This window comes from Zootoca vivipara, chromosome 6 (genome assembly GCF_965207765.1).
Source record: "Zootoca vivipara chromosome 6, rZooViv2.hap1.1, whole genome shotgun sequence".
NCBI lineage: Eukaryota > Metazoa > Chordata > Lepidosauria > Squamata > Lacertidae > Zootoca > Zootoca vivipara.
This window is the reverse complement of record NC_142589.1, coordinates 35,824,695-35,837,563: the sequence shown is the minus strand read 5'-3', so window position 1 is coordinate 35,837,563 and position 12,869 is coordinate 35,824,695. Positions and strand designations below refer to the sequence as shown.

Sequence of the window (12,869 nt, the reverse complement as noted above, 5' to 3'; positions counted from 1 at the left end):
TAAAGGACTTTAGCGTAGCTACTTTACCCTCCCCGTAGAAGCAAAGAGACCAGTTAACATTGCATCTAATTGAGGTCTTATTTATTGTGAACGGTACTTTGGAAACTTACTCTCCCTGCCCCTCCAAAATAGGAAAAATGAAGAGTGACACACACAATTGTCTGAAAAACCACTTTCTAAGTTCCTTTGAATCTCTGTTTTGCCTTTCCTTCTTCCAATAAAAAAACTTTTGAAGTTTTTGGTAGGGAGCATTGCTACCCAATCACAGGTAAACAACAGTTCTATATTTTTCTGTCCTTTTTCTATAGCGGACTTCAGCAGCTCTGTGCCCTACATGCTTTGGACTACTAGTTTAGGGTAGAAAAGACAAGGAGCGACTTCTAGAGGTGTCTAAGGTTATTCAGGGGGCGAAGTAAGTGGATAGAGAGAAGAGTCTCTCTTTTCATTCTGGAAGGTCAATTCAATGAAGCTGGATGTTCTTGATGTTAACGCGGAAATCACCCCATGGAGTAAACGATGCCTGGTTACATTTTCTTATATCTATCGATGTCTTTCGTCTGATCCCGTCATGCTTCGCGGGAGAAGGCTTTAGGCACCGCCTGGGAGGAGGGACTTCCGCCCTCCTGGCAGCTTGGTCCGTCGCTATCCCATGCTGCCTTGCGTTTCCGTTTCCCTCTCCTTTCCTCTTTCTGTCCTCAATCTCCGGGGTTTAGAGGACACGAGCTGCCTCGGGTTTGTGGTGGCAGGTGAGGGAGGAGCTCCGCTTCCTCGGAGAAGATGGAGCGGGAGGGCATGTGGCGGGAGTGGGAGTTGCGAGGAGGAGGGGGAGAAGGAAGGCATCCTGCTTAAATGGGGTTTCCTGGTTGATTGGGGTATCCTGATTGGGGTTGGTGATAGAGAATGGAAAAGATGCTGGTAGTTGCCCTGGGAGAGACGAGGGGGCAGGCAGACAGGTACATGTCTCGCTTTGCACGCTTACCTGGGAGTAAGCCCCATTTCACTCATTGGGGTTTAATGGACCAACCAAGAGATGCCCCGCTGATCTGAATGGGGCTTGCTCCCAGGTAAACATTCAGAAGCATTTTAGCCCCGCCTCATGCACAGGATGCCGGAAAGTAAAAGTGCCGTTGTTTACACCTGTACCCTGCTGAACTTACTAAGCCTCAATAGCCCAGCCTTATGCATGTGTCTAAATCCTGCATTGTGGAGCCTTATTTGTGGAAGTAATCAATGCTGAAAGCTTCTCTGTCCACTAGCCTGTTGAGTACAGTGGGGCTTACATCTGAGTAGTATATATGTTCAGGGTTGAACAGGAGTGGGGAGCTTGTGGCCAGCTAGATGCTGCTAAACTGCAACTCCTGTTATCCCTGACTACTGGCCATGCAGGCTGGAGCAGATGGAGTTGTCCTCCCATAACAACTGGAGGGCTGCATGTTCCCCACCCCTACTCTGGAAAGTAACAAAAAGTTGTTATGAATTTCTGAATAGATTTGTTAATCAATTTTGGAGTACAGTATATTTAATATTTTGGGTTCCTTCCTTTTGGGAAGTTGGGCTGTCAACTCTGGAGCTATTCCATAACCTGTTAGTAACAGCAATTAACAAGTGGTAATGCTTCTCTATGGCATGAAAAGTTTTATTACTGTTATTTAATGTATTTATATCCTGCGTTTCTCCCATATTGGGACTCAAGGCGGCTCACAACATATTAAAAACATCCTTACAAAATACAAAGGAACAGAAACAAACTAATTAAAAACAATAGTTAACAAACTTAAATACAACAAATTTAAAACAGCATTGAAATAACAATTACCCTTATAGCAGCCAAGTGGTCAACATTGTCTGCACCTAGTTTTCAATAACCTGTCTAAATAGGAAGGTCTTAGCCTGCTGGAAGAATGATACCAAGGAAGGAGCCAATCTATCTTCTGTTGGGGGAGAATTCCACAATATGGGAGCAATCACAGAAAATGCTTTCTCTTGTATCACCGCCTCCATGCTTCTGATATTGATGGTACCAAGATCATTATGATTTATTTGTTAGATGAATTGGAACAGAGTTGCATTTCCCCTCCAGGCTACTTGACAACCTATTGGGAAGACACACTGGGCTGCAGCCCTGTGCTTGTTTATCCATTAAATGTGTGGGACACTTATTGCCCTTCTTGCAATGTGTATATGCAATTGCTGCAAATATATTGAAAGCAGAGCATGGAAAATCCCAAGTATCTGTTGTCCCAGATTGTTTTTAAAAGGAGGATGCGGTGCAGAAGCTTACATTCAGTTTTAGCTCTAGCTGTAACCACCCTTCCCCTGATTTTTTTGTTGTCACCTGTGGGTGGAAGATTTTCCCTTCCAGCTCTTTGTTTGTGAAAGGTTGATTAGATTGCAGAAACTGTTGATAGTCCTTTCTTGTGAGTTAGGAGTCTTTTTCTTGTTGGTGCCTTCTATTCTTATGCCCTTAAAACCTAAGTCTGTATCTTCTCCAAATGTTACTCAGTAGGCTACATTTTGGTTTGCTGGGTAGTTATTAGAGTTGTGAGATTCCAGCACTGTATTTTGCAAGAAAGACAATGCTGCAAGAAATGACATGTGGACAGTGTTTTGCAAGAAACTGCCAATGGTACTTGTAACACAGAAGGAAAATTGCATTTTCTGGATTCAGTCTGATATATAACATTGTACTTTTTTCTCTTTCAGGATGTTGGCTTCTCGGGCATTTAGTCTTCTTGGCAAGCGGGCCATTTCCACTTCAGTCTGTGTGAGAGCCCATGGGCATGGTAAAATGATGGCTTATTATTATGTCTTTACCCTACCTCTCTTTGAAGGAGCTTAAGGTGGCATACAGCGGTCTTCCCCTTCCCTGTTTTATCTTCACAAGAATCCTGTGACATAGGCTGAGAGAGCATGACTGGCCCAAGACTATCCAGTGGGCTGTCATGGCTGTGTGGGAATGTAAGCCTGGGTCTTCCTGATCTTAATCCAACACTCTTAACCACTACTCCACCCTGGCTCTCATCTTAACTTAATTATCCTAAAACTGCTGACATAGGTTTAGTACAGGCATTTCCAAACTCCGGCCCTCCAGATGTTTTGGACTACAGTCCCCATCAACTCTGACCACTGGTCCTGTTAGCTAGGGATCATGGGAGTTGTAGGCCAAAACATCTGGAGGGACGCAGTTTGGGGATGCCTGGTTTAGTACATTTCAGCATATATGGTGATATTTAATCACAACAGCTCCTTTAAAATAGATTAGAGTGACAAATAGTGACTTTCCCATACAAGTGAGGAGAGCTGAATGGCTTTAAATCTGCCACATGTCCTATTACAGCCTATAGTCTGTTCCATGAATGAGGAACCTGTGACCTTGATAGGAGATGGAACCCAATAACCCCAGCATGGCCAATGGTCAGGGATTATGAGAGTTGTAGTCCAATAACACCTGGAGGGCCACAGGTTCCCTGCCCCCCATCTATTCCATCATAATGACATAATGCTTCCAGAATTATGTGGGTCCTCTTGTGTGAAGGATGTGTATAAAGTCTCTGCCTTTCTTAAGAGAAATTAAAAGATGAAACTGCCCAGTGCAAATTTTAGTGTGTGCCCTTCTGCTCTGATACCTTTGTTTGGTTTATGCCATTCCAAGCTTCCCGGGATTGTATCTGTGTGAGACTTCTCTCATTTTCCCTGCCAAACAGGTATTGCAAAAACGGAAGATTTCAGCCTGCCAGCTTACACCGATCGTCGGGATGTTCCATTGCCTGAAGTTCAGTTTACACAAAGTCTCTCTTCAGAGCAGAAGGCACTGAAGGAGAAAGAGAAGGCATCATGGACTGCCCTTTCTTCTGCTGAGAAGGTTGGATGTAAGTATTTATGGTTATGGTGGGCTGTGTTGGAACAGGAGAAAGCAGGGTGGCAGGCAAAGGTGGCTTGGCTAACTTTAAGCTTCAGCATCTCAATTGCACCCTCTCTTCTCCCCACCTTTCAGTGTACCGCATCAAGTTCAATGAGACCTTTGCTGAAATGAACAAGGGGTCATCTGAATGGAAGACTATTGTCGGTGGGGCACTCTTCTTTATAGGCCTCACTGCTTTTGTTGTCATTTGGCAAAGGATGTATGGTAAGTAGTTGGCATTTAAGTAGCATCTTAACCATTAAGGTAGCAAGTGAGAAGTGCATGTCTTATGGTCCCAAGAGTAAGGAGAGTGTTGTGTGTGCATGTGGACTGAATAATGTAGAAGAACTAAGCAGTTACACTTGCAGGTGTATTTGCGCCAACATACAGCTCTTTTAAGTCATTGAAGAGCATCATTGCTATGCTCTGGCAATTTAAAGTAACTAAATCCATGTTTTCTCTTGGGAAGCTGCTTTGGCAATTCAGAGTTGTCTTTTTTATAATATGATGGCTGTACTTGAGGCAGTTTAATGTCCAACACAACAGCGTATGGGGCTATTCACTCTTTTTTATGCCACAGGTTCTTTGCTTTGGATCTATGGCAGGATATGGGAGGCCCTGGACAGAAAAACACATTGTGTTCATCTTTGTCATAATAGGGACAGGCAAATCTCAGGTGTCTGTCTATCTTCAGGTAGATCTGTAGCTGATCCCCATCTCCAGTAAGCTTATAGGGGCAAGAGTGCCTCAGATGGCTTATTTTCCAGACTTCCTTTTAAAAGATGGGGTGTGTATAACTTCACAAAAGTCGTTCGCTTAGCTGCTCGCATTTCAGCTACATAAATTCTTGCTGTCTCAAGCAACAATAGATCCAAACATTTGTTAAGCTTTCTTGCCTTAATTATCTGGAGAGTTGCCTTAATTATCTGATTTGCCATTAAGAGTTGGGCAACTGACTGCTCAGAAAAAAAGATTTGATCAAATAATAGTCAGGTACTACATAGCACAAATTTTTAGAACAGCAAAATATTTAAATATGAAGCCTAATGATGATATAATTACAAGTTTTTTTGTAGTATCTTAAACTGTGAAATTGACTCTAAAACAAATACAGTGGTACCTTGGTTTAAGAACAGCTTAGTTTATGAACAACTTGGATTAAGAACGCTGCAAACCTGGAAGTTGGTGTTTTGGTTTGTGAACTTTGCCTTGGAAGCAGAACATGTTCCGCTTCCTGTTGAGTGTGTTCCGTTTGTAAATTGAGTCCCCTCCTGCTATGGGAAAGCAGGCCTTGGGTTAAGAACACTTTGGTTTAAGAACGGGACTTCTGGAACGGATTAAGTTCGTAAACCAAGGTACCACTGTAAATGAATTGCAGGTATCCCCAAACTTTGGCCCTCCAAATGTTTTGGACTACAATTCCCATCTTCCCCGACCACTGGTCCTGTTAGTTAGTGATCATGGGAGTTTAAGGCCAAAACATCTGGAGGGCCGCAGTTTGGGGATGCCTGAATAAGAGTAACTGCTTGGTACTGTGCACAATTCATTAATATTTCTGTAGGTTTTCATCCTTTTTACACCCAGGGCTAGTCTACAGTTTCCTTCCTTTGGGAGGAAGGGTGGAATATAAGCTCAGTAAATAAAATAACATTAAATTAGTGATTAAGAAGGCAGGCATGGTACTGCATCAGACTAATTCTCCAAGTAGGATTACCTTCAACTGTTTTTTGCCTCAATCTGTGTTGTCAAAATACGCTCCTGGCTAAGGCAGGGCAGAGGAGCAAGCTGCATTTGCTCCTGCCATTCTGACAAAATTTGCCCTAACCAGATTTTAAGAATTTAAAACTGCTACCCACATCATAATATTATTGGTTTCATGGGATATTTACCACAGTCATTTGACAGGTGTGTCATTCATACACACCATGGACGGCCTGGGTGAGTGATTGAATTTACGGAAAGTAATTCCCTTCTGTTTTTGTGTGCAGTCTTCACTAGCTGCTACTGGGGCCAGCCCTATCAATGGCCAAAGAGATAACTTCCTCAGGCAGCAGATACTGAGGGGGGCAGTAATGGTATCTCTGCCTGTTGCTTCTGGATCCACCAGCCACTGCCTCTGTTGGAGGAGAGAGCCATGAGTGCCACACAACATGCCCTGTGCCTTTTAAGCTAGCCTGCTTCCCTGAGGTGTGGAGGACACTGCTCCATTGCCAGTGTTGGAAGTAAGATTCAGTGGCTAGTCTAGTTAGCTTTGGTACTTGGAATGGGGGTGAGCGAGGGAGTGCCATATTGTCAGTGGAAGCACAGCCCAACCAACCTTAGTTTGCCTGCTTTCTTAGAACCAGTTGAGGGGTGGCCTACCTATCATTAGCTCTGGCTCCACCTAGTGTTGGTTCTACTACACCTTGCCCTTTGCTTTGGGCAGCAAAAGGCCTTGGGTGGACCCTATCTGCCATGCAGTAAATTGAGTGTGAACTGGGAACAAATATCTGTTAACATAAAACTAGATTTGATATCTGGCCGAAAGATGGTTGTGAGATGTTTTCATGTTTTAGTTCTGAAGGCAGAGCAGAGGTGGCTTTCAAATGTACCTGGGCCAGATAATGCTGCGAGAGCATCGAGCTTTTGACTCACACAGAGCGTTGCGTCTCTGTTCAGAGGTCTTAAGCCAGATAGGGGTAGTTGGATGCTAAAAGATAAAGTCTCTAAACAACTTGCAGTCATCAGATGTGCAGATACTTGTTATTTATGATTATGAATCTCCTTTCACATAAGCCACAAAACAATTTACAAACATACAATAAAAACAACTAAGGTAGTTTTCAAAACAGTACAAAAAAAAGCTGAAGAGAGACTTAAAAACATCCTGCCAGAAAAAGCTTGTTGAAACAAAAAAAATAGTCAGTTGCTTGCAGAAAATATAGAGGGTGCCTGTTGTATCTCTACTAGGATGCTGTTCCACAAAACATTGAGGCACACTTGAAACCCCTGCTATGAGTTAACTGTGGAGTGGGCTTTCATCTCTGCATCCTTTTGGGAAACAAATAAGTTCTATTGTTTCTAGGCTTGGGGAAAGTTTGGATGGAATGTACTTCTTACTGTTGGCAAATTGGAGATGTCATGAGCTTACTGTAATTTGCTTTTCAATTTACAGTTTTTGGGCCAATCCCTCACACTTTCACAGATGAGTGGAAGGCCAAGCAGACCAAAAGAATGTTAGATATGAGAGTGAACCCAATTGACGGCTTCTCGAACAAGTGGGACTACGAAAAGAATGAATGGAAAAAATAAATGCACTCCAGGGATCGCCACTCCTGTTCTGGCTTGAAATGTTGAAACCATTCCTTCATCTCAATGTGACCTCGCTGCTTCTGTGTATGGGGAAGAAAATACCCCTCTATTGAAAGAGAAACCTTTAATAAATGTTTGGTTTGCTTGACAAGTTTATTCTGCTTTGTCCTAGGGTCCAAGGAAGTATAAATTGTACCTCTTGCTATATTTTTAGATGTAAAATCTACACTACAAATATTACAAGTTGAAGTTTTTTTTAAAAAAAGGACATTGTGTCCATCTCTTGGAGATTATCTTTTTAAAAAATATCTCTGGGGGATTCTGGCTGCTGAAATACCAAATGCATCTTATTTGATCCAATAACTCTGGAAGCATCTAGTGTGCTGATGCATTTTTAAGAAGCACTTAGTGCTTGGAGTTGTCAAACCACAACAGCAGAAATGGCCTGGCAAAAAAAAAGATTCTGTGTTCTTTTGAGTGCATGCTGAAAGGCAGGACCGCTGCATGACACGTCAACATGCACTGTGCCACAGATTGTAATCAGCAGGGAAACCACACCTCTCATTCTGCATAAAACTTGAGAGTGTGCAGAACACAATGTAGGCACACATTGAAGCCAAAGGTTTGGGTGCTGCTGCCAAGTTCTGCACCAAGTTCTCAGCAGCTTCTACTGCAATGCAGCAAAGGTGTTGCCTGAGGACTGACCTTCTGGAAGCCTTCCCAAAGGTTGGCACCACCTTGCCTTTGGCTTCCCACAGGGTATGTGTGTGGCTGAGCTGGCAAAGGGAGCTGCTTGATGGCATGATAAGTCTCAATGTTGGCAGAAACAAATATGACTGCAGAATATCATTAACTTGAAATCTACATTGCACTAGATCTGATCTATGTTGCAATCTGCCTCTACAGGCAGCTTTAGATGTCATGACACCACTTTGAGAAATCCATCTGTGAATGCTAATTCCTAATACCTTGGTGCTCTTTAGTGTAACTCGGAAACAATCCAAGGTAGGAGCAGGCCTAGTAACAGATAATCTCTAGTGCTGCTGATGGAATGCTCATACCTGTTTTTTTTTTGTGTGGAGGTGGTTCATGCAGTCAGTTGGGAGTGTCTCTCCCCCCCCCCCCCGAAATTCCATGGAGAATCAATGCACGGAGAAGAGGAAAGAGTGGGAGGGCTCACTCCTGCTGTTTTTTCCTTGACCTGCATATTGAGCTGAAAGTGAACATGACTGATGCTTGTTCATAAAGGTAAAGGGACCCCTGTCCATTAGGTCCAGTCGTGACTGACTCTGGGGTTGCGCCGCTCATCTCGCTCTATTAGCCGAGGGAGCCGGAGTACAGCTTCAAGGTCATGTGGCTAGCATGACAACACCGCTTCTGGCGAACCAGACCAGCACACGGAAACGCTGTTTACCTTCCCACCGGAGCGGTACCTATTTATCTACTTGCACTTTGATGTGCCTTTGAACTGCTAGGTGGGCAGGAGCAGGGACCAAGCAATGGGAGCTCACCCCGTGGCAGGGATTTGAACCGCCGACCTTCTGATCGGCAAGCCCTAGGCTCTGGTTTAACCCACAGCACTAACCACATTGTTCATACACAGCAACAAAAGCCATAAGCTACTATAGATCGTTTGCATAGCTGTAAAGGTTCACATCTGCAGGATACAAGCTGCGGGACCATGAATGATCCTGTCACTATTACTGCATGAGAAGGACTAAAATTTTGTAGCATTCAGGGGATGTACTGGCATATGTGTGAATCAGCCCTATTGGCTCTTGTCAACCCCCTTTGTACTATTACATCTATGCCCCACCTTTCGTCCAAGGAGCTCCAGGTTGTGTACATGGTTCCCCTCCTATTTTCTCCTCACAACAGTCCTGTGAGGTAGGTTAGGCTAAGAGGCCATGGCTGGCCCAAGGATAGCCAGTGAGCATGACTGAGAAGGGGCAGGATTTCAGCCCTAGGCACTTACAGGTAGCTCTTAAGTCTGATGCTCTTAACCACCACACCACACAGCCTCTCGTGAATAGCGTTTTGCAGATCATTCCCTGGTGCTAGGGATTTACAGGTCAGCTAATAAGCCAGCTGCGTCCTGCATCCCTTGCAGCCTAGCAATATAAGGATCGCTTGGGTGGGGGAGGTTATCCTCTGAGCTGAAGTGCTTTGCCCAGTGGCTTGTGCCTGAAAATAGCACTAGCTGCCTTCACTGACTCTACAGTTGCTGACCTGCTTTCGGAATCCCTGTGAGGGAGGCCGGCTGGCCTCTGCAACAGCTCCCTCTTTAGGTGAATCCTGCTAATGTACCAAAACAGAGGTCCCTTTCCCGCTTCCTTTCTTTGGAGGCTGGCATTGGAAAGAGGCAAGCAAGGAATGAATGAACGAATGAACGAACGTATCTTGGCCAAAGAAAGCATGACTGCAGCAGAAAGGAGCTGATGCCTCTGCTGGCGGATGACGCTTTGCAGCTGTCTCCGAAGGAAGCTCCTAGCACGACCCCAGAGCAGCCCGAACTGGAGTCTTTACCTGAGAGGTAGGAATGGGCAAATGACAATTTTGCTTTCTCATTTTTCCAAACCTAAGTTCAGTTTTTCACATTTCTGCATCAGTTTGCAATTTTTAAAAAAGATATTTTTTTTAAAAAAACATGAAATTCCAGCCTATTCCCCCTAACACATTTTTATATGCAAAGTATACACATTTTTGCAAAAAACCAAACAAACCAAAACCCAATACAATGCATTTTTTGTACATGACGTTTCTTCCTTTATACATAAAAATGTAAGGGAGGTTAAATGGAAGCAGGAGGTGCTTCACACAGTGGTTTAGCAAGTCACTCTGTGAAGCGCCTCTTCCCTCGTTTAAAAGTGAATGGGGCTGGGAGCAAACTGGTGGGGGGGAGGGAGGCAAGGGGATGGGTGAGGGGTAAAGGGAGCAGTGTTTGGTCAGGGGTGGGGGAAGGGCTGACAGGCAAATCGGTAAGCAGAGTTGGCGGGCAGAGCAAGCAGGGGGGGGGGGGAAAAGCCCCTAATATCAATATATACATAGACTCTAGTCTGCACACAATGCAATGTCTGCAACACATTACTTGGCTGGGAAGCTGTGCTGCAAAATCCAGAGAAGTGTGGATTTCGAAGGGTTTCTGTGATAAGCAAAGTCTGGGGGATAGCTGTTTCCATGAGCCCCACTCTTCCCCAAGTTTGTTGATTTCCCCTCTTTTTGTCTTCTTCAGTAAGGCAGAACCTCTGCATTGCAACATTATGTTAGACATTTCACTTGGCAGCAGCAGCTGTAGCACAGTGACTCATGAAGCAGAGATGGGAGGGGAGTGTGTGCATTTGTGTGGCAAGTATTGATGCCCCACACAGGAGTCTGCCAGCAACTGACCAAGGATCCCATGTCACAGCTGGTGACGTAAGATCCGCAGATCTGGATGAGAATCCCAAGTCCCCATTCCTCCGTGTCCTGTTGTGACCCTTAATATTAACGCCGCTGCCTCTCTCTCTCTCTCTCTCTCTCTCTCTCTCTCTCTCTCTCTCTCTCTCTCTCTCTGTGTGTGTGTGTGTGTCAGTTCCTGCCTGGTACTCTGTCCTCCTGCTTCAGATGCGGCAGAGCTGGTAAGTGTACGGAGATTTCCTGCAAGTCCCCACCCCATAATAACCAGCGCATGCTCTTCCTGGCCCATAACACTTCTCAGCAGATAAACACACCTTTCGGAATGAGTCAGAGGAGGGAAGAGAGTCTCAGTTATAAGGGTGTTTCCCTCCCTTTTCTCTCCTTATGTTTTGCAGTGCCCTGGTGACAAACAGGGAAACTGGAATGAGCAACTGTGGGTTTTGTGTGTGAGCCTGCCTGCTGAGGAACTCCAAAGTGGCATGGGGACCGGTATGAGTAAGGTACAATCCTTGGGGTTCATTGCAATTTAGCAAAAAGTGGTGGGATTGGGGGTGGTAAGGTAGTAAATTTATTTATTTATTTATTTATTTACCATATTTATTTAGCATTTATACCCCACTGTTTCCTCCAAGGAGCTCAAGCTGGCTTACATGGTTCTCCCCCGTTCATTAAATCCCCACCACAACCCTGTGGTGTAGGTTAGGCTGAGAGGCACAGCGAATGGTTTTCAAGGTCACCCAATGAGTTTCATGGCTGAGTGGGATTTGAACCCTGGTCTCCCGGGTCGTGGCTGGACACTTGACCAGCTAGACCGCACTAGCACGACTGGGGCTGATGGGACTTCGTAGTCCCCCAAAATCGAGAAGGGACCAGGTTGGCGAAGGCTGCAGTGAAGCAATTTATGTCAAAGAAATAAGGCTCGGTTTGAGCGGTTGTGAAGCAGCTGGTGGCGCAGCAGGGCCACACCCCAGGGCCAAAGTCCAGTTTCCTGGCCCCCAGCACCACCCATGATGAGGATGGAAGCAGCACAAACAGGCACAGTATGCTGGGGCTGAACAGGCTTGATGCTGGCCATCCCAGTGTCCTCCCTTCCTTTCCTTTTTAAAAACACTTTATAATCTTGGGCAGTCAGGTACGCATGCAAACATTATTATTATTTTTACCTTAAAAATTAGCTCATTGCCACATATGTGTTAGCAGTGCAGCAGCAGCAAATTATAATTTTCAATTATTGTGGCTGAGCATGCACACTTTCGTATTTTTAATCAGGGGTGGCAAACCTGACTTTTTTTGGTGGCTTTTTGCTTAAACACAGGGGTTCTCAAACTGTGGACCACCAGTGGTCCAGAAACTTCACTCAGGTGGTCTTTCAAAGCATGCCTGCATTCAGTAGTCATATTGATTTTCAGCTGTATGTTTATTGCTTCTTTCATTAGAAATTCAGTTTGATTGATTGCAAATTGTAATACGATAGTATACAATGTAAAAAAGTAAACACTGAGCCAATGTGGTCAGAATGTCCGACCAGGACCTGAAAGACCAGGGTTCAAATTCCTGATCAGTCACTGCCTAACCTACCTCACAGGATTGTTGTAAGAATTTAAAAAAAATGGAGAGGGGAGGACCATGTTAGCCACCTTGAGTTTTCTGGAGAAAAAGAAAGTGGGATATAAATGCAATAATAAATAAATAAATAAATAAATAAATAAATAAATAAATAAATAAATAAAGGAAGCAATAAAAATACAATACAAAAACCATATAGTATCTAGCACAGTGCACTGGAACTGCTACAACAGGCAGAAAAAAACACTCAGCAGTAAACCATCAGCAATTTTCACGTGGTCCTTGGCGAGCATGGCTCTAACATATCAGGGATGCAGAGGTACCGGTAGTTGTAAGCCATGGAATGGCAGGGTAGAGGGGAGAGAAGCATTGATTGTCAGCTCCACGATGGAAGCAGCACACCTGTAAGGCCATTAAGTCCATTGTGTAAATTTATCCAGCTGCTCCACTGAAGAGCATTGGATGGAAGGATGAGCTGAGAAGCTGCTAGTTCAAATTTTCATGACATAAGAAGACCCCCGTTAGATCAGGCCAAGGGCCCACCAAGTCCAACACTCTGTCTTCACAGTGGCCAACCAGATACCCCAGTTGGGAAGCCAGCAAGTAGGATCTGAGCACAACAGCACTCTCCCCCTTTGAGATTCACAGCAACTGGTAATTCAGAGGAATACTTGTCTATTGCGAAGAATTCACAGTGGCCTCAAGCCAGCTGTAT

The 12,869-nt window shown here is 44.5% G+C and overlaps 2 protein-coding genes across 5 annotated transcripts in view; both read left to right on the top strand.

The window, feature by feature from the left end:
• The first annotated feature begins 692 nt into the window (after positions 1 to 692).
• Positions 693 to 7,343, top strand: COX4I1 (cytochrome c oxidase subunit 4I1). Its single transcript, XM_035119526.2, has 5 exons — positions 693 to 746; positions 2,704 to 2,783; positions 3,705 to 3,869; positions 3,995 to 4,126; positions 7,056 to 7,343. Exons 2-5 carry the CDS (start codon positions 2,705 to 2,707, stop codon positions 7,190 to 7,192), a joined length of 513 nt encoding a protein of 170 aa, XP_034975417.1. The 5' UTR covers positions 693 to 746; position 2,704; the 3' UTR covers positions 7,193 to 7,343.
• Positions 7,344 to 9,528: 2,185 nt separating this feature from the next.
• LOC118087145 (dual specificity protein phosphatase 22-A) overlaps positions 9,529 to 12,869 on the top strand; it is a 29,092-nt gene continuing 25,751 nt past the window's right edge. For 2 of the 4 annotated variants that reach the window (XM_035119525.3, XM_035119523.3), the window contains exons 1-3: positions 9,529 to 9,725; positions 10,764 to 10,809; positions 10,984 to 11,088. In XM_035119525.3, the coding sequence (XP_034975416.2) occupies positions 9,631 to 9,725; positions 10,764 to 10,809; positions 10,984 to 11,088 (246 nt within the window). In that variant the 5' untranslated portion in view covers positions 9,529 to 9,630. The remainder of the gene's footprint in view (positions 9,726 to 10,763; positions 10,810 to 10,983; positions 11,089 to 12,869) is intronic. The other 2 variants (XM_088671951.1, XM_088671952.1) reach the window with 2 other exon arrangements.

What these genes read in the sequence shown, in the direction of transcription:
- COX4I1 (XM_035119526.2), top strand. Translation starts at nt 2,705, where the DNA reads ATGTTGGCTTCTCGGGCATTTAGTCTTCTTGGCAAGCGGGCCATTTCC. An exon ending in TTCTGCTGAGAAGGTTGGAT is followed by an intron (nt 3,870 to 3,994) that starts GTAAGTATTTAT and finishes CCCACCTTTCAG; the next exon opens with TGTACCGCATCAAGTTCAAT. An exon ending in CATTTGGCAAAGGATGTATG is followed by an intron (nt 4,127 to 7,055) that starts GTAAGTAGTTGG and finishes TTCAATTTACAG; the next exon opens with TTTTTGGGCCAATCCCTCAC.